This window comes from Sebastes umbrosus, chromosome 2, assembly GCF_015220745.1.
Source record: "Sebastes umbrosus isolate fSebUmb1 chromosome 2, fSebUmb1.pri, whole genome shotgun sequence".
NCBI lineage: Eukaryota > Metazoa > Chordata > Actinopteri > Perciformes > Sebastidae > Sebastes > Sebastes umbrosus.
In genome coordinates, this window is record NC_051270.1 from 14,120,366 (window position 1) to 14,145,904 (window position 25,539).

General features: G+C 42.2%; 1 protein-coding gene across 2 annotated transcripts in view; it reads right to left on the reverse strand.

Annotated features, from left to right (window-relative positions):
* The window catches only part of sema4bb (sema domain, immunoglobulin domain (Ig), transmembrane domain (TM) and short cytoplasmic domain, (semaphorin) 4Bb), a 65,051-nt gene that overhangs the window by 12,450 nt on the left and 27,062 nt on the right, over positions 1-25,539 (reverse strand). For both annotated transcript variants that reach the window (XM_037757698.1, XM_037757697.1), the window contains exons 2-8: positions 24,676-25,120; positions 8,680-8,840; positions 7,691-7,753; positions 6,936-7,034; positions 2,478-2,589; positions 1,945-2,061; positions 1,472-1,629 (exon numbers count right to left, since the gene is read on the reverse strand). In XM_037757698.1, the coding sequence (XP_037613626.1) occupies positions 1,472-1,629; positions 1,945-2,061; positions 2,478-2,589; positions 6,936-7,034; positions 7,691-7,753; positions 8,680-8,840; positions 24,676-24,796 (831 nt within the window). In that variant the 5' untranslated portion in view covers positions 24,797-25,120. The remainder of the gene's footprint in view (positions 1-1,471; positions 1,630-1,944; positions 2,062-2,477; positions 2,590-6,935; positions 7,035-7,690; positions 7,754-8,679; positions 8,841-24,675; positions 25,121-25,539) is intronic.

Genomic DNA, 25,539 nt, shown 5'->3' on the forward strand with positions numbered 1-25,539 from the left:
AAAATAAAGACTGACTTATTAAGTTAGTCACCCTACCCACAGGCTATATCTGAACTAAGAGCCATGTTTCCATGGTAACGATGATTTCCATGGTGGCGCCTGTTGTTTTTTTTGTTAGTCTTAAGTTGCCCAGAATTAAGACTTGGAAGTCCAACTTAAGATAGTCAAAACCTAGACAGCTTTGTGTAACAGATGAATTCAGACGTCTTTAATTAGATCCAAGCCGTCGTCAGAGTCTTTATGAAACCCGTCTGCATCAGTTGCTCACTCACAAAAAAGAAAGAGGGGCAACACATGAGTGGTGTTGTGGAACGTGAATGAAATTTGCACAAAATGACTGGTCAGGTAGGTGGAGTTCCAATGCATCATCTCAATACATTGCTTTGTTAATGCTCCCCAGTAAATTGGGGGAATAAATCACCTGCATCACTACTGTACTGCTGCCACAGAACAGCATCTGAAAAGATGTCAGTCAGGAAAAACAGGGCTGCTGCATTCCAGAGAAATAAAGGCGCTTTATAGAGCAGAGAAAGCCATTCTTCTGTCTCTATTGCACAGTTCGTCTGCAGCAAGTTGCCACAGTCTGGGGGCCTTTCTGCCGATGATTTCCATATATAGAACCCAGGAGGTGCTCCGCCGGCTGCGAGAGGTGTCGCAGCACCGACTGCCAGAGCCTATCAGGACTAAGTCATTAAGCTGTCACTTAAGATTACATGCTGTCCCCACGATTACTCACATTACTGCCTCCATGAACAAGAGGCATCAGTCAGGGAGGGATGCTGAGTGCATGTATATCAGGCAGCCGTTTAATTGATCCGATGACAGTTGAAAAGGGATAAAGTCTGTCGTTGATTATTCAGGGTGATCGACCAAACTAAACTCTCAAGAAAGAGGAGGAGGAGGAGGAGGAGGAGGAAGGGAATGACGTCAGCAGTTTAAATGATGCGAGTGAATTCTGCAGTTGCTACAGTTTGCATGCTTTGCCTGCAACAAAAAAAACAGGCCATATCGTAGAGTGGAAAAAGCATTTCATATTGCTGCGAAGCACCCTTGAATACTAATAATGCCTGCAAAGCTCAAAGCGCTGGCGGAGAAAGGCAAAGAGCTGGAGGGATGGACGAGTGCAGCTGACATTGTGAGGGAGATGGAAGGAGAGGGGAGATGACATTGCGGAGGAAAAGGAAGGGAGGGCAGCGTGGTGAGGAGGAGAGGATGATTCAGGCAAGGGGAAACCAAATCTGTTGAAAACATGTTTGCACAGTCAAACAGAAAAGTGACATATTTCCATTGCATCCACACAGGCATGACGTACAGTTCAATGTGACCCAACGTGCTTCGACATGGGAGCGACCCGCCTTGTTTTGAGGTAATTGTATGAGGATTAAGGAGAGGAATCTTGAGGCCCCGCTGTGCCTCTTATACGCATGGACATCTTATGTAATGACCTCACCCCAACCGTCAGGTGTCTTACCTTACACACGCGAGCGATCCTCGACACAATGGTGTTGTCAAAGAAGTCGAATTCTTTCCCCGCCTCGCTAAAGAAGAAGTAGATCTTGTCGTCGTCTCCCACGGGGTTGCCTACTGGCTGACTCTCCTCGATGTAAGCCGACCCGACAAAGACTGGATCTGAAAAACACAAACGTGATTAGAGACATGTTATATCATCTACGCAAGTAAACTATTATTTCATCACTTTTGAATCGTCGTAAATTTGGAAAGAAGTCACACAGGAGAGTTGTTTTTGAAGTGCATGTGCGTCGACTGATAGGGCCGTGCTCCCGCAATCTAAGAGAGCTCGTCTTTGCTCTCGGTCTGCATGCATTAGCGACTGCGCCTCGCTAATGATCGTTCGACTTTTTAGAGCTTATCTGCTCTGTTGGGTACATAATGGAAGATGAGTAGAGGGGGAAAAGAACAGTCTGCCGTCTGATGGGAGTTTACCTTGCAGCCATTTTAAAGAGTTTTCTGTCTTCAGAGCAGTTCCCTGACCCAAACTCTTGTAGATGACTGGCTCGTTCCCTTGGAAGTTGCTGACAGTACCCGTGTACAATTCACCATCTGGACGAAAACAAAGGGAAAGATTGCAAGATTTTAAATTAAGAACTTGATTTGCAATTAATTAAACATAATAAATTACAAAGAAATGGTGCGCTGGGGGCTTTCTTAACTGCAACAGATGAAGTCAGTAATAGTTTAGAGGGGAATGAGAGTGAGGGATTAGACAAATCATTTCTTCCTCTCATATCCAGCTCAATTATTCACTGATTGCTTGTTAAAGAACACAAACGGTGTCTGTTGGTGTCTGGCTATTTATCAGGAGGACCGGTGCAGACAAACAAACATTAGCAGGCGCATCATGACTCATTACTGGATCAAAGTAGCATCGTATACAGCTCATAATAATACATTGTTCTTTGCATGCCAAATGTTAAAAGTGACATGAGGAGAGACAAAATGAGTGTATTACTACATACCAACAATGATGGCAGTGGATTTGTACTCTGGATTAAAGGGGCAGCGACTGCGCCCATCTTCCATCACGACCTCGCCCACTTCATCTCTCTCCAGTGTGAACGTTGACGTGTTCTGGAGACAAGACACAAACAGCAAATGTCCCTCAGGCTCAGTCCAATTAAATTCTACTTACAGTAAAAAGTGAGCTCAGCGACCTCGAGCTCTCCACTTCTTCATTACAGTATAAAGAGCGCACTGACTTTTAGGGAGTTTGGTCACTTTGAACACACAGTAGCTCCGTCTGGTGAATAAGCCAAGGCTTTAGGATGCAACTATATTATTTCCATTGTGAGAATATGAAAACTTATAGCAGATCTAAGGCTGGTTCATTATCATGAAATACTTCTAAACCCACTAGACTTGTTGAACAGATATTTAAAGGAAGAAATTCTCTTATGGCATAGAGCTGCTGTTCAAAAACACATCACTGAGCTTCACTGTTTGTTATTACTATGAACACAACTACTGTAGTCTATTGTGAGTCAACCCAGCATTCATGCTTACTAATGTGTATTAATCCCTTGCTCAAAATAGTCCCCGAAATCCAATCTTTACTTCTGTCTTAAGTACTGTAATGCTCGCTAAAAACGACAGCGTCCAGCTGTTTCCGGAAATTACTGAGCCTTAAAAAAAAGACCAGGAAATTATACATTTGTGACCTGTATTTAAAGATTTATGTCATAAGTGGGAACAATTAGACTTTGGGCTGAGTGAGACAAGCAGTGAAGTATTAAAGGAATACTTCACCCACAAAAGGCCCATTTGTATTTCAATTACTTGCCGCGGGTTACCTTGAATTCTTGAAGAAAACGTTGATTCTAGGTGCCTGAGGCTGATTAATATACATATAATATTGTTTGTTGAAGTGTATTTGCCAGGCAGATATACAGTAAGTATGCAAGTCAATATTCAGCCTCTGAAAACAGTGGTATGATGTGTTCTTTGGCTCTAGAGGAGCTTTGACAAGTCTGAGAAAAGGTGACATCACGTCTATAATCTCGTGCAAACAGTGGGCAGGGAGTTGGAAACATGTTTGCATTTAACGGGCAGGGAGGGTCTAATGAAAGACGTCATGATGCATTATGGCAAGTGTGGGTGACGTCTTCAAAATACTTGTTTTGTCCGACCAACAGTCCAAACCCCAAAGATAATTTACGATGACATGAAATAGAGAAAAGGAGCAAATTCTTGCGTTTGAGAAGCTGGAACTGGCAAATGTTTGATATTTTTGTTTTGATCAGAATCGTTGCTATTTATTTTCTTTTGTTTGACTGATCGACCAATCACTTTTAACTTTAAAGTATAGGATCCATTATTATGGGTCATAGGTCTTAGGTTTAAAGGATAGATTAACTTGGTAACACTTAATTTTACATGTCCGCAGATTTCATGGGGATAATTAGCAAGTAACCTCTTTGAAATTTCTTTGGAATTACTGCCAAATTACCCCAATATCTACCTCAAAATGTATCAAAAAATGACTTTGTTTGGCTGTCTTGACTTGGGACTTGACTCTGGACTTTTATTATTATTATTTTATATCTATTATAAACATTATTTAATAATTATATTCCATTATTTCCCAATAAGCAGTAATAAATAGCTGGTAATTTATTTAATACATTTCCAGGAAAAGAATACAAAGTTAATTGATATGCTTTATTTCCATGTCTGCTGATAAATACATAATAATTAGCAAATGACGTATTTTAAATTTCTTAAAAAACTCCCTGAATCATGACATTAGCTACCAGGTTACATTTGTGTAGACAATAAGTCACACAATGGTGAGATTTGAGTCTTCTATTAGTTTTTGTTTTCCACCTCCGATGAAGAGCAGCCACTTCTCAAGCCTAAGGGCCTTATTTGAATGATTATATGGTATTTTAGCATATAATTATTAAATAATGTATATTATAAAGTAATTTTGGATACATTTTGGGGTTAATATTGGGGTAATTTGGCAGTAATTCCAAAGAAATTTCAAAAAGGTTACTTGCTAATTATCACCTAATTACCATGAAATTTGCAGACCTGTAAAAGGAAGTGGTACCATTAATTTTTTTTCATGCCTATACATTGGGACAGTAAGGACTTGATACAAAAAACACCATAACTTTGGAAGATATAGGATTTGTCTGACTCATATTAGCTTCAGCTAATATCAATGAAGAGTAAATTTTGCTCCCATCACGTACATTGAGATTGCTTATAGAAGGGATCTCTTTGCAGCCAGTTTAGAGAGCAGGAACAATTACAGTGAGCAATAAAGCACTCATTGTACATATGGGAACGTGAGTATTGCATTATGATAGACACATTAAAAAAAAATGCATGTGGGCAATTTGCAGTAATAGCAATAACTTGTTCCATTTAATCAAATCAAACAGGGCAGTGCGTCCATTGCCTAGAAGATCTTCCCATGCTTCATCTTTATGAGTTGTTATTATACTCCGGGCTTGTTTTAATCCATGTCTATCATCAGATTGTTTAGTGGATCTTCCTGGCTTCAGTGTCCTGTTACTCTGCCCGTTAAACCCCCTGAGACTGTTCTGAGAAGAGCTATAAAAATAAAACATTTATTAATGTTAATATTATGCATCTCGGAGAGCGTCTGGCTGCACTGGGTGACACACACACTCACACTCACACACAGCTCTGGACTCTGTCAACATGACGTGTGTTCACGCAGACCAGCCGGGATCAGAGCTGCTTGGAATCCCGGTTCAGGGCCTAAAGTCCTGCCAAGTGATCTACGGCCTGAGACGTCCCGTGTTTTTCTTTCACTCTGACGTCAAAGGGGAGTTTAAAGCCCCGCTCTAAAGTGGCACTACACAGAGTTTTTTGCTTTAACTTATCATCATGAAGTAAATGTTGATTGCACAATGTAATGGCTCTAGAATAAGGACACCATCAGCGTTTAGATTGGTTCCCTATAAACCTCACTTTCACTATGCAATTTTGTCTGCCACCAGCTCGCGATCTCCCGGGAAAAGGAAGGCTCGATTTACGGCACAAAGGATAAAGGAGGATAACATTTGATTTGGGTCGTGTCTAGAAAGTAATCCACAAATTGGGAAAACTTGTCATCAATTCACTGCCTGATGAACTACCTAACCTCAACCATTTAAGGTCAATGCCTAACATTAACAGTCTTGTGAGAGTTTTGCAATTTGCAAGTCACCTTCTAGACACAACCTTGAGTTGCGTTCATACTTATGTAGGTAATAAAATAATAACATAGAGGCTTTGTAGTCCGAACCAAGACGGTAAACCCTTTAATCCCTCCCACATTGTCATCGGTATTACAGCTACACTCCTTCCGTTCTGACCTTTCACAATAAAAGCCCTAGACATATTCACTGCATCCCTGCTTACCAGACAGCATTTTGCTAAGAGGCAACTTAACAAAGTAGCTTACAGTAGCTATCCCGAAGGTAGTGGAGATGGCAACAACCGGAGTAATGTTAAGAAACTCTAGAGGGTAATGTATAAAAGGTAAGACACAAATTGCAAATCTCTCGTGAGATTGTTAAATTTAGGCATTGACGTTGAATAGTTAAGATTAGGAGAGGTCGTCGAGCAGCGAGTCTCGCTAGAGTTTTTGCTAGTTTTCGCAATTTGTGGGTTACCTTCTAGACACGACTGCAAAAGAGCCCCGTTGACGGAGGAGGCAAAGAGAGAGAGTGATGAAAAACGTTCTTTGTAAGTAACCTGCCTACTTATTAATACTACAGAGTGTTTTACTCTGACTTTATCATAGCACTGAGATGAGGGTTTCTAGATCAAATTGGGATTCTTACGATTGTTTCTTGCTTTGGACCGTAGCCAGGCTGCTGGCGGTCGTCATGTCGTTAACGATATAAGAACAGGTAGATCGATCTTCTTGTTCATGTGAAAATCAACGGACAGAAGAAATGTTATCTGAGGTTGTCTTTGCGACAGCGGCATCAACAATGATACCTCTTGGAAGCACTAAGGGGGAGAAAAGTTGAAAAGTTATCTGTTGCCACTTTAAGAGCCGAGCTATCGCCAAGCTCGATTGGCCCCCTATCACTGAAATCAATGCCATCTTGCTGCCGGTTACCATCAATCCAGATTTACTACTCCGCTAGACAAACAGATCTCCTGCTTCTTCCCTCTTGCTGGAAACCACACAGCTTGTGTACCCCCCGCTGACTTGTCTGGCTAAAGTGCCTCAGCAGCATTTGGTTACGCTTGGATAACAGCAGATCCAATACTGACATGGTGGATAAAAGACCTTGAGTCCTCCAGAACACCCCCTCCATCCCAAAAAAAAAGATCTAAATTCAAAGCTGTGCTAGTGAGAGAAGTGGAGAGAAATAAAAAGACAGATGACAGGAGAATAATCAACCCTTGGAAGTGAACAATGGGTAGATTGAGAGGTCATTACTTACTATGTAGGCGCAAATAGGACTGAAAGCATAGGTGCCACACACATAGAGATGAGTGCTATTCAGCCGCAGGAGGATTTTGATGTAATTGAAGCAATCAGTCTGGATGGGGGAACAAATGGAGAGAGTGTGAGGTCCATGAGTCCACAAGATATTCTTACAACTCAGTGTGTTTTTTCTTGAGAGCTCCTTAAAACCTGTGCCTGAAATACTGGAGCTCCTAATCATGAGTAAATCTTTCAAAGCAAAAAAAACCCCCACAAATACTTCAAAAACTGTGAAACTGGATAGAAATAAAATGTTCCCTTTTCCCTCAAACGCTGTTGGGAAAACCTCCCAGCATTACACACAGCAGTCGCCTGGTGGGCTTTCTGTAATACACAGACCAGAGTTGTACACTGCAGTATAAAGATTACCAAGGTTTGTCGCCTAGGGATACAACAGCTGGCATGACAACAAGGTAACAGACTGAAAGGGAGAAAGAAGCAGTGCAGACAGAAAAGAGCAATTCCCTGGCGAGCGTGCACACTTGATGAATCTATTTGTAACTGGTGGAAAGGTTTGTCAAAACACAACTCAATGCTCATTTTATCTTCTCACGACATGCCAGTGAAAGGATTCAGAGAAGACTGCAAGTACAGAACAAACACCCCTGTGCAAGAAAATCCATGCTCTCGATATCGTCATTATACAACTTCCTGAGGTGTTTTCATTATTTGGCGTTTTTTTTTGCTGGAGCGGTAGAAGATGCCTCTCACCTCTAAGTTTTTGCCTTTGAAGCTGCATTCCTCTCTTTTTCCAGCAGGAGTGCCCCACGTCAGCTGAAGATGAAAAAGAAACCCTGAATAAGTCATTTCAAATTCAGGGAACCATGCTGATTCTACTGAGGACTGTTTCTCTAATATCAACAAAGAACGGTAACACTTCATTTTTTACAGGTCCGCAAATTTCATGGTAATTAGCAAGTAAACTATTTGAAATTTCTTTAGAATTACTGCCAAATTACCCCAATATTTACCTCACAATGTATAAAAAAAATACTTTGTTTGGCTGTCTTCACTTGGGACATGACTCTGGAATTTTATTTATTTTATATCTATTATAAACATTATTTAATAATTATATTCCGCTATTTCCCAATAGCTGGTAATTTATTGAATACATTTCAAAGAAAAGAATACAAAGTTAATTGATATGCTTTATTTCCATGTCTGCTGGTAAAGAGATAATAATTAGCAAATAACTTCTTTGAAATTTCTCTAAAAATCTCCCTGAATCATTACATTAGCTACCAGGTTACATTTGTGTAGACAATAAGTCACACAATGGTGAGATTTGTGCCTTATCAGAAGTGTCTTTCTATTAGTTTTGGTTTTCCATCTCTGATGAAGAGCAGCGCACAGCCGCTTCTCAAGCCTAAGGGCCCTACTTTAACCATTATATGCTATTTTAGCATATAATTATTAAATTCTGTTTATAATAAAGCAATTTTTTATCAATTTTGAGGTAAATATTGGGGTTATTTGGCAGCAATTCCAAAAGAATTCCAAATAGGTTACTTGCTATTTATCACCTAATTACCATGAAAGCTGTTCTTTGGGTAAAGTGTTACCCAAAAGAACAGCTGTGTGGTATGGAAATAATGAAAAAAATACCTTTTATGATGCAAAACACGACATATGGAGTAAGCAAGCCCACGTCTTCACTGCAATATTGCCTCTGATAATCCACTTTGTTACATACTCACGTTCTTCTGCAGCTTGGCCTTGCTGATGTCCGAGAGGCTGAGGGCGAACAGCGCCTCCCTGGCTCCGACGTACAGCATGTCGTCCTCCTGGCTGAGCAACAGCGAGGTGTAATTGAAGACGCCGTCCACAGAGAATCTCTTGGCTGACCTTTCCTTCGCATCTGGGAAACAGCAGGAAAAAACACACGCTGGAGATTATCATCACATAGCAGGACAGAACAGAGAGGAACTGACTGGTACAGAACATATCCTGATGCTGGAAGTACAAGAAAACACACATAAATAGGTCCCCAATTACAACGCTCTAAATAATAAGCTGTTTTTGCCTTCTGCGGGGAGAAAAACAATCAGTGATTTCCATATCACAGTGCTGGGATTTAAAATGCATGTTGAGGAGTGTTTGTGGGTTTCAAAAGGGTTGCGAAATTTCATCTCATTATCAGAAAAAAAACACCGCCTTGCGGCAGCTGTGGTTTGCATCCATGTCTGTGCAAAATGTCCTTACATCATTTTATCCTTTTAGACATATGTGTGAAATTGTCATAATTACCATATGAATATCCAAAAATGTGTTTTGTGAGGTCACAGTGACCTTTGACCACCAAAATCTAATCAGTTTATTCTTGAGTCCAAGTGAACATTTGTGCCAAATTTGAAAAAAATGTGAAGAAATCCCTCGAGGCGTTCCTGAGATATCGCATTCACGAGAATGGACCGGACGGACGGACAAAAAACGTAATGCCTCCAGCCAAGGCTATTGTCGGCGCGGAGGCATAAATACATTTTATTCCTGTTATTAAATGCAGAATACCTGACAAAATGATAACATCACCTGTATGAATATGATCAGTTTCTCATATCCAACCAAAAAGTAGCTGTACACGCTATAAATGGCAACGGTCAAAACTAATTCAATCTGGTTACTAGCACACAACAATTTTCAAGCTTTCTCAGGTGAAAACATGGAAAAAGAGCATTTTATTTTACTAGTGAAGTATAAAGTAGACATCATTAAAAACATCTATAGAAAAGTACAACAATTTGCTGGGAGATTGCCCAATGCATAGAGCCAACAGCAAACAACTATCTTATGTTAGTCTGTGTGTCTGATTTAGACAGGACGGCAATCCAGGCACTCCAAAATACTAAAACAAGTAGCAACGAGGAAGGAAATATATTAAAAAACCTTTATTGTAGGTTTTCGTCAGGGCTTAAAAACAAACAGACAAAGCAGATGTGGCCTCACCTATATGGTATCAACAACCCATGGGGGGCAATCACATGATCACCATAGTATTACATACATTATATAATAAAAAAATAAATATATTAATGAACTAAAATGGCACTCGGAGAGCACAGACCTCCGCCAAGCTGCCCGAGTACGATTGCCCCCCCTCTCCGTGCAGCTTGCGCCATCATCCACATGTATTTTTGTTTTATGTTGGGATCAGCTCTACGTAGCGGAGCATCGTAAAACACTTCATTCAAACTGGACAGAAATAAAGTAAAACTCACCTAAACCGTCGTGGTTACTCTTTCCAACAATCACAAAGTGTGCTTTGGTCGAACTCAACTGTAATTTCACTGAGTTTATTATGAAAAAACACCAATTCTACAGGTGTCCCACCCTTCCTCCTCCACCCCCCGCTCTCTCTCTGTCCCTCTGTAGGCAGAAGGAAAGATGCAGGGTGATGCGTCATGAAAGCGTCATCAGTTACACTGCGCATGTCCTAAAGCCTGTGGTGTTAATGCACAGGCTAACCGGAATTATTAAAAAAAAATCCTGAAGCAGGATCATGATCTGGATCGCCACCAAAATCTAATGGATTGTTCATTACGGACAAACCAACAAACCAACGCCGGTGAAAACATAACCTCCTACCTAGGCCTTCGGCCTTGGCGGAGGTAACAATAAGCCATGTGCTAAAGTTGAGGTTTATGTTGAATCCAGGCAAAAACTACCCTAATCCAACGCGTTGACCAAACACAAATGTACGATCGGAGAGGTAACATCTGAACTGATGTTTTAATACTTATAGTCCTCTAAGAAAATATGTGAATTTCCGTCAAGGCCTCGCAGAAAGACACAAATCTAGCAGGAAACAAGAACAAGTGGACATACATCACATTACATCCAACACATAACGGTGAGCCTCAGTCAAATCAATTCATGATACGAAGGGGGAAACTCTCACTGAGCATAATTTCTACACCCCTCACTCCTGTCCTCTCTGTCGGCAGCCAGCAGCTACTGTAGCTCCATGAGAACGTGTCACATGTACGCCAGTGAGCCACGTCCACACTTTCCCGTGCTGGCCGTCTCTCTCTCTCTCTCTCTCTCTTTGCTCTGCTCTGCGCTGGCAGCTATTCCACTCAACACCAATCTAAATCTCCTTCATTCTGCTGCTCGCCAACCCTCTTCACATGGATCTCTTCAGCAGCGGGCCACGAGTCAAATGAGTTACTTTTTCCCACGTCGCTCCCTTCCCTGCAGCCTCAAATAGTTATTGTGATGAAGTGGAGATTCAATGTACACATTGCTCCTTTTATAGCATTTCACTCAGCAAGCCAGGATCCTCTACAGACAGAGGCATCAGCAGCAGCTTTTCCTTTTTTTACTGCTTTCCACCGTGAAAGTGGAGTTTCAATGATTTTTGTAACAGGCAATGGCTCTGACAATTGGCCACTTTTCAGTTTGACTTGCTGTGTGATAACTTCTAACCAATATAAGAGCCAGCAAAGGGTCCAGGAAGCCATGATGGTTTACTCAAGACCTTCAAGTATTGTGATCCTTAGAGAAGTTACAGCTGGATCCGGACGGGTGGATGTTATCACTTGATATCTATCAACAAGACTAACAATCTCCTACAGGTCACCAAAGACACGGGATATGTGCAATCAAATATTTGTGCATCCATTGCTTACATACTTCTTACCCTGTGCAGTTTTTGACCATCTTTGTAAATGTTTATCTATCGCCTCACATTCCAAACATATTAAACTCACTCGATGTGCTCCCCAAGTCAAAACGCTGGGGGTGACGGACTCCATTTGCTTGTCCAAATAAGATTACTGGCTCGTATCTGCAGTCGTCAACACTAATATTTGCTGCAGTTAAACCGTTTACAGCATTTCCCTCGTGTATAACCAGCAAACTGCTTTTAAATTTAGACACTTCTGACAGGGAGGAAAAAGACACCGGCGCTAAGTTTATCTCCAGCCCTCCAGGTGGTGCATAATGCAAATGGAGCCAGTAAACAGCAATAAATGTTTACAACCCACGACTTAAACTTTCCAATATGCTCGCAAACAAATGGTTCATCTGAAACTCGAGGCCCTTTTGGCAGATGATCGCTTTCCCCTTATGGGAGTTAAAGCCAGCTGCACAGGCTCCATCTTGTCCAAAATCAAATCTTAGGCCCTTTTCAGATCAACAGCCCTCATTCTGTTTAAAACGTTGTGACATCTGGAGTCAATGAAGAGAGGGGCCTGTCATTAAAATCCAGGGAGGGGATACAAAATGTGAAATAGACTTCCTATTGTCATAGACGACAGGAAAACTGAGTTTTTCCAATGTGGAGAAGGGAAAGCTGGTTTTATTTCAAGGGGGATTAAGACTGTTAAAAATGTCCTAAATGCTTATAAAGAGAGCTATGGTCCGTCCCAATGGACCCCGCCGATGGCAGACAAAGGAGTGCCATCCCTCCTCTCAACAGGGGGACATATCATAGCTTGACTGTCACGGCTCCCCTGAGTTTTGGCCATTCACTGGAACCAAAAACAGCCTTCCCCAAGCATATTAAAACTCTCTGACATAAATCACAGTGACATCCTCTCAGACAGACAATGGAATAACGAGCAAAGGAGAGCAAACTCATGAAACTTTTACTCAGAGAGCAGTCCAGGGGCTACTTAGCGGCAGGTTGTGTGTGTGTGTGTGTGTGTGTGTGTGTGTGTGTGTGGGGAGGAGATTGAGGTCGGGGTACTGAGTGGGAGTTGTGGTAACCAGGAAGACCGGATTGAGATGTTGACCTATGAAGAAACATGCAGACAAGGGATGAAAATGTTATTCTCAAAGCACTCTGAGATGGATTTTTGATAAGAGCAGAAGGTCAAGCCCGTAACAAACGTCAGTTGTGTCAAGCGGCGATTTCAAACAGAAACTCAAGGCTTTCTCTCCGTCTTTTTTCATCGACAACGGTTTGGTTCTTTGGCCGATTTTTCATACTTTCTAATGCAGCAGACGTAGTTGTGTGTTTTGACATGCTTTCAGCAGAATGCCGGGCATCTGCGGGCCATTTCACAGCCAGGCACCAGGTCCATTCATCACCCGCCTGTTTAATCAGTTGGCTGTCACCAAGCCGGGGCCCTCAACCTCTGCTAATGCTCATCACATCACACCTTACATCAATATGGCTGCTTTATTGCCGGTGTTAACATGCTGAATTAGTTAGTATAGCACAGGTTCTTTGAAGTCAAACTGTGTACATTTGCCTCAATTCTCTGCAGTTATGAAAGCCTACAAGCTGAAAAAGTAATTGGCCAGTGGTCCAAACTAGAGCGCAGTGGCACAACTCAAAGGATGCATTGTTTGAGGACAGTTTCCAGCTGGAAGATCGGGGTCTGCATGCAACATTTAAGAAATGTCTTTTCGCCACTGGCACATAATAACCTCTCAGCAATTAATTAGGTGAAATTGGATTGTGGCGGTGTTTTCATTGTATTCGTTCATCATGGAGGTAAAAGATGGCAGGAACAAATCACATCACGGAGGATTTCAGACCAACTGCTCTGTGATCACAGAAATGTTTGTGAGAGAATCAGACTAAATCTGTGCACACACGATGAACAGCTACAAACTTCTTGAATTAAAACAGAGATACATGAGGGAAAGTCGTACATCTTCTTCCATATGTACAGCGTATTATATCCCCTGCCTACAGATGCTAGTGTTAATGCAAGCTGCCTTACTGATAATGCAGCATGCATTGACTCAAATAGGTGCTTTTCTGCTGGGAGATGCACAACGTTTTTGCATAACAGCCTGAAAAAGCAAGAAATAGACTACCACATAGCCCCCACAAATAGTTATTTTTACACTTAACTAGATATCTAACTATAAAGCAGTCTGTACATCCTTTGCATATCTCAAGAACCAGTTATCCGATCAACTTCACACTTGGCGGGTGTATTGCTGGGGACCCTGTGGAGTGCTATGTTGATTTTGGTGCAATTTGGACACGCAACATGTTCAATATTAACACTGTGCAGCATGTTGTCCGCAGCAGATGCTGGATATACTAACTTTACTACCGAACTGTTCTTCACTTCCCTGGAGTCAACGAGCACCAAGCGGTTCTCGGCATTGCTGCAAGCAGCACTTCCTTGTGGCCAAGCAATCTGCCCACTCCGAATGCCTACACACTCCGAACAGGCACAAGCAGCAACGCTGCAAGCAGCAATAAGCCTGTTGCGAACGGCCACGCCACGAATGGCGACTGCACTAGTAACATCTTAATTTGGGAGCTTTAGAGGTGTTGGTACCGAAATTGTGTCACCTTTAGAGCAAGGCTAGTCGTTTCCAGTCTATATGGTAAGGTTAGCTAACTGGCTGCAGGCCGTAGCTTCACATTTACAGTACATACATGAGTGGTATCAATTTTCTCGTCTAACTTTCAGCAGAAAACGAAAAGGCGAGTTTCCCAAAATGTTGTACTATACCTTTAACAGAAGCACAAAGACTTTGAGACAAATAAAGTGTCTATAGGGTGTAGATATAAAGTGAGTGCTCTTATGGGAAATTCTTATGAATCATCAAAATACTTCCTGTTCCAGACACATTAATGAAATCCTTTCTTTTTATATCTCCAAAATGGCCCACATTTATGACTTAAAGATTAAAATAGATTCTGGATAACTCTATCGGTGTTGAGAGACCAGACCTCCAAAATAGCACAGTGACATCAATTAAGATTTCCTCTGAATCCCTTCATTCACATTACAGCTGAGAGTGTTCAGCGTGCTTACTCACCATTGAGATAACTAAGATATCATCAGAGGGTGCCAGCTTGCAGACACAGCGTCACTGAGAAATAAAGTACATAGCAGCACTTTGGCAGGCGTCATATTTTAGAAAAAACGGAGCAGGATCAACCTATTTTTTCTAGGTTTAATAGTACTCCAAGGGTGGGGCGATTGATTGGCTGCTTGCTAGGTATACGCCTGCCAAGACACTCCTAAAAGCCCTGACTGTAAACATGCCCCAGATTTACTAAAGCATCATGAGCCAAGTCACAAGGCGAGGGGGCAACAGGGTTCGCTTGCAGAGAAAACCCAAAGGGGAGGAGAGAGTAACACAGCTGATATTAATCTCACACCGAGCTCTGCTTATCTTACATGCACGACACACATTTACCCCAAAAAAACACTATCCATCTCTGCCCTCTGCAAGCCGACGCTGCACAACAGCACACAGCTTCAAGGCTCTCTGTTTGACGTGATTTGACAATGGACTTGATAGCGGCGCGGGAGCTCCTGACAGAAGCCGACAGAAGTCGCTTCAAGGTCATCGCAGCACTGATCCTCCTGATATTTGGGCAAAGTGATGGTTATTTCATCGTCGGTGGCAACCGAGAGCTATACTGTAGCATGCCAGCCAAGTCAGCAAAGAAACACTGTTTGTCTGCACAGTTAGAGGACACAGACCTCTGATGACTGGGTTGGGGCAAACTTCACATATTTCCTTTCCATCTTAACATGAATGGTTTACCCAGTCTTTATTGAACTGTCAACAAAGAAATCACTGGGGCTACATGAGTGGATTCTGTTATATTTAAAAAGGTAAACTCGCAAATTGATGTACAGTGAGTAAAAACTCTACAAACCTGATAGAGACAAAGGCAGACAGAAATTGGGGCAGAGAAAAAAAAAATTGCTCGTTACTGGACTGTAAATAACAGCTGACGGCACTGAACCAGTCTGAGAAAGAGTGCGATGCCTACTGTATCTGTAAGGCCAGGCAATAAGGCTCACAGATGTGTTGTGTTGTTTGTGATCACTGAGAGTGATGGTGTGGCTTTGCTGCAATTTTGTGTGTGTACTGTTCGCTGTGTATTATGTTCATACTTGGATGTACTGAGAGACAGCTGCACCTTGCAGATAATAACCAGAGCATGACAGTGTGTAAGTGCAGTGTTTGCTGTGTGTGAGGATTATGCAGCAAAAAAAATGTGTTAATGGTGCCACACGGTTACATGTGCAGTCTTCGGAATCAGGGCGACAACAGAAAACCATGAAATGACTGAATATTTTTTGGAAATGTAGAACAGTTGTGTGTACTGTACAAGCTGGAAAATGTCCCCCCTTCACCCTCTGAAGAAAGAACATCTCCCCCGACACACAAGGAAGAGGCCGGCGTATAAATAACACTGCATACCTCTAAAAGCAGAGAACAAGGGGGCTGACACAGACATGATGCTCTGCTCTGTAATTATTGGCTCTTAGGTGTCATCCTGATGCACTCTGGATTGGCACGCACCCACCCAACACTCAAAGCAGCAGAGCGATGGAGCGCGGTGGTCTATCACGGCTGAAAGCGTACAAAATCCTGGATATTCTCTCGCCGAGACACTCTATGTGGTATCTGAGTGGGCTATTCAAACACAGGCTGAAACACAGAGCGACGGAGACAGATAGTTGGTATAATTTCCTCACTCACAATTCAAAATAGACGTGCCTGTGCTTGTCATGTGTGGGATGCCTCTTCAACCTCTCTTTCTCCCCATCTTCCTCCTCTCCTCTCTCTAAAAGATGTCACTGGAATCTGATACACACAGATTCAGATTTCAAGAAATGCATTTTTTTGCTTCTAAAAAAGGAAAACAATAAATCAACCAACTTTTGTTCAGCCTTCCTGATACAAAAACATCATTACGAAGTGTGTTAACCCCTTACCATTCCGCCCTCTTCTTTTATCAGGGGTAGCGGTGGAGGGCGGGGGATGTTCAGGGGTAGATAAGTAGGCAACAGTTGATGTCAGTGGTGTACATCATCTGAAAGCTGGGAACCTGAAGATTAATTTGAGATGCAGCACAGCACTGTGTGTCAAGTTGTTCTAGTCATCGATAAGGAATAACATTTTATTAATTAAACTAGAATGGCCCTCGGAGAGCGCAGACCTCCGTCCCCCTCTCCGTTCAGCTTGCGCCATCATCCACGCGTATTTTTGTTTATGTTGAGATCAGCTGTACGTAGCGGAGCATTGTAAAACACTTCATTCAAACTGGACAGAAACAAAATAAAACTCACCAAAACTGTCGTCATTACTCTTTCCAACAATCAACAAGTGTGTTTTGGTCGAACTCAACTGTAATGTCAACGAGTTTAATGTGAAAAAACGTTGAATCCACAGTTGTTACCCAGGTGTGAACAGATGTACTTAATGCTGTCCACTTGTGATCCGATCACTGAGGACGCATGTTAATACCAGGTCTGAACAGGGTCTAGGTCTCTAGTTTGTGGTTGTAAAGTTTCATGAGGCTGTGATTATCCTCGAAGTCACAACAGGTCATTTTATACCTGTTTTCTAGCTTCATATGATACCAGTATCTTCCCTCTAGCTTGAAAACCCAGCCCACAACAACCTCCGAAAGACAGAATAGCGAATGGCCCGCCGGCCACATGTCAGAGTTTCAAGGGGTTAATGGGGTTTAAATTAATTTCATGAAAGCAAACCATGTTTTTTACATTTATAGTCAGCATTTCCTAAAGCTATAGCCATTCAATGTATTATTTTTTTTAAATTTCCGCTCTATATAGTAGTTTTCATTATTAGTGGTGGGGTCCGCCATTCCCGCGTTTGCATTCACACGCACAAGGGATTCACAGGAAATGATTCATGCGTGTAATCCAGCATCATTGTTTGCAACTCTGACGTATCACAGCTGTAATAACTTTTCTCCTCATGCAAACTCAACATTTTCTTCACAGAGATGTGAAGCAGTTACAGGAAATGCAATGTGTTCGTCACCGAGGTCAGCACCCCGACATGATCATTCGTCAAAAATGCTTCCAGAGAAACTGTGATTTTCAGCATTTTTTTGAACAGATAAACTAGTTGCTCTTCTGTTGTGTTTCTGACAAAGTAGCTGCTCGAGGAGCGTTTGCCAGCTGAAATCTTAAGTAACTTTAATGAGGTATTGGGAAGCTTCTGACTTTCCACATCCTAATCCACCCTCTACTACTTCAAATGTTTTCTTTATTTTGTAACTTACTTATGTCATTACACAGAAAAAAAAAAATACAAGCACACCAAGAAAGATTGGCTTGTGGAATGACATGAAATCTACGGCTCGGCCAAGTGGACTTGAAGAAAGACAGAGAGAGAAAAAAAAAAGGCATTTGCGTTAACTTGGCGCTGCGAACATCCAAATCCAGCTGGCTTGCACATGCTTGCAGATGGTTTCTGCTACGGCTTGAATCCCATCAAAGTACACTTCGATAATCTGCCATTTTCTAGCATTGCACACTTGTCGATTTTTAGGGCACCAGTGGAGCTGTGTGCAGTTTACTAAGTGCACTCACTTTGGACTGGCATGTGTTGAAGGCCTTTAAGTGCGACCGCAGCACGCAGGCACAACCCTCTACCCTGTGTGTGTGTGTGTGTGTGTGTGTGTCTCTGGAGAGGCCCTTGATGAGGAGAGCAGGCAGGAGTCTGCTGCTCTCCACTCATCCACCACGACGTTAAGTAGTAAGGACGAGAACTGGTCAAGCACATTGGTTTTACGCTCCTTGCTAATGGTTTTTCTTACACACATCACACACAAACACACACACACACCTCCTGACTGTCACATCTATTTCCTGTAGCCATGCCGCTATCAGGAGTCTGGTGAGCTCAGGACCTTTACACTTGCTGCATTAGCCTCCATAGTGTGGCTCATAAAGGTTATTCTGCCCTGACATAGTTTGAAAAAAAAAAATCAACTCTATCTCCATCAACAGGTGTCATTCATATCCATAATGCTTCCTATCATGAAAACATTAGTGCTACACCTGCATGCAAAAAGTCAGACAGATAGGATTTCTATAAAGTCAGACAGTAACAGAATCCAGCTCAGTCTGTATACTGTAACATACAGTCAGCTGGGCCTCATCGGGACACACACCTCACTCTCTCTTTTCACATACACTCACAAGTAGGAATAAGAAGCATGTGGAGCGCATTAACATACTGGAAATGAATCAGGAAAGTTCTGACTTTTAATGAAAGATACATGAGACGACTGCTTTTAACCATTTAAGTTCTGCCTCAACTGAAATGTAAAAACCGGAGGTGTTTCCTGAGCACATGCTTATTTATGTAGTGCGTCGTTGTTTTTAGATAATAATGGTGTGCGGTAGTGATATATCTTTAAGGGGCATAAAAAGATTTGATTGGATTTTTTACAATGCGTATCAATTTTGAATATGTGACCTTACTAAATAATAAGTTATTGTAGTAGTTTATCATAATTAGGGCTGTCAAAGTTAAAGCAATAATAACGCATTAAAGTGGCAGTAGGCAGTATATTTTTGGCATCATTGGGCAAAAATTCCATAATAACTTTTCAGCATATTGTAATTCAAGTGTTCTGAGAGAAAACTAGATTTCTGCACCTCCTCATGGCTCTGTTTTCAGGCTTTAAAAAATCTAGCCCGTTACGGGAGACTTTGACCAATCACAGGTCATTTCAGAGAGAGAGCGTTCCTATTGGCTGTGCTCCGGTCATGTGACCGGTACTTGGCGTTCCTTCAACAGATTTCACAATGGCTGCCGCGTCACAAACTTTCTCATTTTACAGCTAAACGGTACACTACAAGATGATTCTGAAAACATCTGAGGAGAGAAATAGGCATTAATGTAACATAATATTGATTCATATTTGATCAGCGCTGCCTAGTTTGACCGTTTGGTCGGAGTTCGGAGTGATTGAGAGCCGGCTCTCATAGACAGCAGATGGACAGCGGACCTCAGATCAGCTCTTACTGCTTGTTTTCCTCCGGTCTGTGATATCTTGCAGATAAATATATGATGTATATAAATATATACATCATATATACTGTTTATATATTTTAAGATTATTATTTTTTGGCTTGTTTGCCTTTATTGGATAGGGACAATCTCTGCTGCATGTTAATAGTGATGAGGCAAACTACATTTTAGTTTTGGACAAATCTACACTGCAGCCCAGCAATCCAAAAAAAAACAACCTAATGCCTCTCTTTAACCTCACATTCCTCTCTGTCCATCTCAATTAACAGCTACAGAATTATTCCTCGCTGCACGCCATTGTCTTCAAATCAAATGTTCCTGATCGAAATCTGCACAGACTGAACTTTTCTGTACATTCCCTGGAGCGTGCAAGTGCCGAAGCCATTAAAGCGTCTGAAACAGACGGAGTTGATGTGCTGTAATTATTCTCCATTGTTGCGGCTGTTACGGCATTACATGCAGGCACTTGTGAGTGCCACCTCTGCTGGAAGCCACAGACTGCTTTTCTTTCAGGATCAGTGGGCGTGTCCTTGCCGGGTTTTAGGTGGGCATCGGAGCATGTCACAAGCATTTGGCCTGACCCCCCCACCCCTTCTCAATCCCGCCGCCCCTCCTCTGCTTCTGCACTGCAATCCACTCACTGCCAAGGTCACTGGATTAGCATGCATGAGAGAAAGCGCACAATATTCGCCGAACATGAACCAAACATAAACGGGAAAGGACAGAGTACACTGAGCGTCCACAGCATGCTCGGTAGCTCCGTTTTAAGGGGCATTTCTATTTGTTTCTTTACTAGCAGCCTCTGTGAAAGTATGAAGACTGAAAATCTTCCCTTCTGATCTGAATATTTCCTTTGTAATACATTCAGTACATTACATACAAACCTTGTATACAATAGTAATATATGATTAATAAGTAAAAGTAATAGTAGTGGGTCTCTGGATGCCTACTTGTGATGCTGTGGGTTTGAAATCTGGCTTATTAAAGCTTTGTCAATTACTAATATATGATTAAAATCAAAAGACCTGCAAAAAGACACAGGATTGACAATGATTATTTCTGACTATCAACACATATTTTATTAAATTTCCCTTTCATTGGGGGGAGAAAAAAAGGCATGCAGCATATTACAGGATATTCAAATAGGTTATGCTGCATCTAAACCCAAACCTTTCAAGAAAACATGCACACAAACACCAGATTGGAGGACAAAGTCATTCTGAATTGATAAAATAAGATATAGTGATTACCACTTAGTGAGATTAAATATAAAACTAAACTACACTGTGGTTAATGCGGTTGGGAAATACACTTTCTTGCCAAGTCTGGCATGAGACGCTTGATATCATTCTTGTGTCTGTATGGTAAATACAAAGCTACAGCCAGTGTCTATGCTAAGCTAAGTTAACCAGCTGCTGGCTGTAGGTTCATATTTAACATGGGAGTGGCTTCGATCATCGAACTGTTGCTTTAAGGTACCAGAAACAAAGCAGAAGCAGGGTGACATACAATACAGTCCATGCACATAAAAAAAAAAAAATCAAGAGGTTGCCAAACGCCCTAACCAGCTCATTAATGTAAACTGTGCTTAGTAAGTACAGAATTTGAATTTCTCCTTCCTGTTCCAAGTGAAAGAAAAAAGAAAAGAGGAAATATAAATCATCTCATCTCAGCGCATATCTGGAGAAAGACAGTAACATCCTGCCTGAGAGGTTTCTGATAACTAACAGTGATACACGCCGCATGCCTAACCGATGCTCGCTGCTTCAAGTAAGTCCCATGATCCTTTGTGCCGTCTCTCTGCACAAGAGCCGTAATGAAAAACAGACAAGGCTCTCCCACTGCAGCGACCACAAAAACCTCCACTCACTACACATGAGAGATTAGCCCGCTCATTAGGAGAGAAGGAAGGAGCGAGAGGAGAAGGGAAGGAGGACAAAAAGAAAAAGGGACGCCTTTCCAGGAAAAAAGGCCACGTTGAGGCAAGGGTCCCCTCGAGAGAAAACAGGCCGGGTCCCTCTTTTCTTACAGAATACACCAACTAGAATGGAGGTTTGAACCGGCGACCTGCTTTACATGTTTTGCATCAATGGCGTGGGCTGAATTGAGGCTAGTTTATATACGAAACGTTTAGCATGTCAGTGGTGCAGCAGACCCTGTTTATGCAAAGCTGTGCTCTTAATGAATAGGTTACAATCTGTGTCAGTGACGTTTAAATAAGATTTTCTACACCGTATTATCGGCTGAAAAGCATGTTGTCTCACACTACTACTTATGCTCTCCAGTTGAGAGAATCTCAATCACGAACTGCTGCCGTCAAAATACATGAAATTTAGATTATGGATGCTGAGTGGGGCAAAGCAAAGCGGTGGGGGGGAAAAAAAGAAACATCAGTGGTTTGCAAAACACTCAGATGCTGGGAACCAGCCTTGGGCCAATTTAATCCATTTAGTTCTTTGAGAAACAAGTTAAATGGCTCAAGTTGTTCCTGGGTATGAGCGATGCCAATTTGAGATGGTGCATGTGAATTACCACGAGACGCCTCCCTGAGTCGGCTGACGAGTGAAGAAAAACAAGCATCAGATTGTTGTTTCGAGAGGGAGGAACTTCAAATTCAGACAGGTAGTGTTTACAGGAGCCAACGCACCGCTACATCCATATAAGCCTGTACTTTGGTTGCTGCTGGGTCGGCACATTTGCCTGTATGAGCAATGTTGCAAAACAGAGACGAGGACAGGATAAAAATACATTGTAGGAGCCAGGGAGCTACTCTTAAGATTCAACGTGCGAGCTGTCCTTTTCCAACAGCTACAACACAGGATGTTAAAAATATAACTGTTTAGCAACACTTCCCCTGAGAAGCAGTCAATTTCCCCTGTCAGCCGCATCCAAACAGCAACCTTATTTCTCTTTCTCCTCATTTGTCATAAGCTGCCATCAATGCATCAATCAATTACCAAAAAGCTGTTAGCTGAGTAAATGTGAAAAAACAGGCAGCACTATGTTTTTATATTATAAAAGCTTAATCCACAGCCGTTATAATAAGAGGAGTGCTGCAGAGTGTGGGGAGTAATTACATGCAATGATGAAGTCAGGTGCAAAAAAAAGGTCTTCCATTCAATCAGTGGATTTGCCAGGAGAGACATTAAGTTTATATTTGTTGCATTTAGCTGTACAATACCAAAAGGCCAAATTGGGGGAAAGGCCAAGTGCTTTTACGAACTACGAAGGCAGACTATATGTGCTGCAGGATACTTACTAGGCCTCAAATTGTTGCACTTTTTTACTCTCCACCCGAGTAACACTCTGAGGAGTCACATGTTATACCATGCATCACCCCATTGTCCTGTCAAGGCTCAGGGAGAAAAGCACACACACAGTAAATTCAGTGCTAAGTGACATTAAAAAGAGACCATAGGGGAACAAACTTATAATTGCATGTTATTTATGAGAAGTGGTGTTTGTAGTTCAGGCGCCTTCAAGTTGGCACATGTACATGCGAGCCTGCAGACACTTGTGGTCTCTGACATGTCTGTGAAGACACGGCTGCAAAGGCTGCACATTTGTGGCAGCTGTGTTTGTTGTCTTTGTTCAACATTCACCTAAATGATGTTATTTTGTGTGGAACTGACAGATTGTTAAACCCCACGGTCCTAAATTACTGCTGCACACAGAGGTAGCTACTCATTTCTAGCTGGTGACGATTTTTGTCGGCTGAAATTACCAGTGTTGTAGCAAATTTCTGGAGAAGGGTCTATCTGCAGCCTCGCAGGCACGCCCACGTAACTAAACATCACACCCCCTGAGATGACTTCTGGGATTAAAGTACTTATTTTAACCCAAACCATGATGTTTTCCTAAACCTAGTCAAGTAGTTTTTTTGCCTAAATCTGGGGCACACCAAGTCGACATCAAAGACCTAGCGGCGATGAAAGTCACCAGTTGCGTCGCCTCACGTCGCCATTTGTTTTGGCCGAAAAGTTGCACTCAGCCAACGGCCAGTTAGCACGGACGTTCTGCACCTGCATGAGATGAAATAACTTTCCGGACCAGCAGGTGGCGGTAGTCTGTATTCATCATTCAAAAAAGGAAACCAGAAGACAGAGGACTGCGGATATACAAGCCGTTGTTATGATACGTACATGAAACAAAGCAGCGTTTGCCGACTGTTTTCACAACACTCTCACTCAACACTTAGCTTCAATCCAGATGGCCATGTCGCTGTGAGAATATCCGTGTATTGGAATGATCAGATGAAGATGAAGATGAAAAATGAGAAGAACCGTCTGTGTTTTTCCTCTTGACTTCACTCTTTGGCTTGCTTTCTTCACGTCCGTTTCTCTTCTTGTACACTGATTCGTTTAAGCTGAACAGCCAATCAGAGTGATTTTTCTCACCGACGGGCTTTACCGCTGAATCGGCCGAAAAAACTCCAACACGGGCAGACTAGAGCCGACGGTGCGGGACACGCCTCGAAAACTAGGCCGATGGACACTCACCAACGGCCCCAAACTGTCCGACGGTCGACCGTCGGCTTGGTGTCAGGACCTTAGAGAAAGACCAAAGCTAAAGCTGCATGTCTCAACTAGTTAGTTGTAGTACTATGAATGAGATGGGTAAAACTATCTATCTAGTTAGCTGGACATGCTAATGTTTACATCTTACATTAGAGCAGATTAAAACCATCATAAATCCATTCCTCATATTTCCGCCGTTGTATTTTTGGTTTATGAAAGGATCGCTCTTTCTACAGCCCAATGCACATCACTTCAGCATGTTGAGAAATCCAAAGCTTGACAAACCCTCCGTGCCTAGTTACGGTTGCTAAGCTATGATTGGACAATTGCTTTTCGGGGGAGGGGTTTAGTAAGCAATCAGCAACAATTGTAACACTGGAATTGTTTCTTGCAATGCTTATAATAGTCATGACAAAAGCGTGTCAGGTAATCATTTCGACTTACTGTAAGAGAAACTGATGCGCGGCGTGACATCATCCTCGGTGGCCATCAGTGATTGGAGGCAGCCAGCCAATAGCAGCGCAGCAGCCAGAAGACAGTGGACAGTCGCAGCTAATGTCCACATGGTTGCCTGATCCTCTCACAGAAGACACACAAATTCACACCGTTTGTTTTAAGATTCCTTGGAATTCATTAAGCTCCTCTCGACTCCGCAGAGCTTTATTTTCTCACTCCCATCTTCCTGCAGGCTGAGGGGGAGCGAACGTGTCCTTGACTTGATTCTCGTACTCCCAGTGGTCCTTACACACGGTTAGCAGACTCTTACAGCACAGAGAAGAGGAATCCTTTTCTGGATTAAAGGCTGCTTGTTGTCATCTACTCATAGTGCTCTTCGATGGATCAGCACTAAGCTCCGACCAGTGGCCATTTAGCAAAAGTCATTTTGGATCTGTGGAGAGAAGAGAGAGAAGTTGTTTCTTTATGTTTGATCCAAGAACATGTAAAAAAGAAAAGATGAAACAAGCTAGAATAACAGATCCAGATCCAACTTCTGACGCAATAACCACCAACTACAAAAGCAAAAGAACTGATACATTTGGCTGCGGTTCATTGTGGTGGATGGTGGGGATTTCACTGCAAACAACGAACCGAGAATTCATGAAGTTAAGGCGTTTATCACCCAAAAATCACGGCCTCATCTCTATGACCTGAGACTTTAGCAAACTGATGGCTTCAGCTAAAGCCTTGATGACAAAAACAAATATTTATGCTTCTACTGTTTTACTCTTTCACCACATTGCCAAAGAAAAACTCAACTAAACGGACCGTTCAGACCACCAATCGGCTAACATGAACACACACATCATG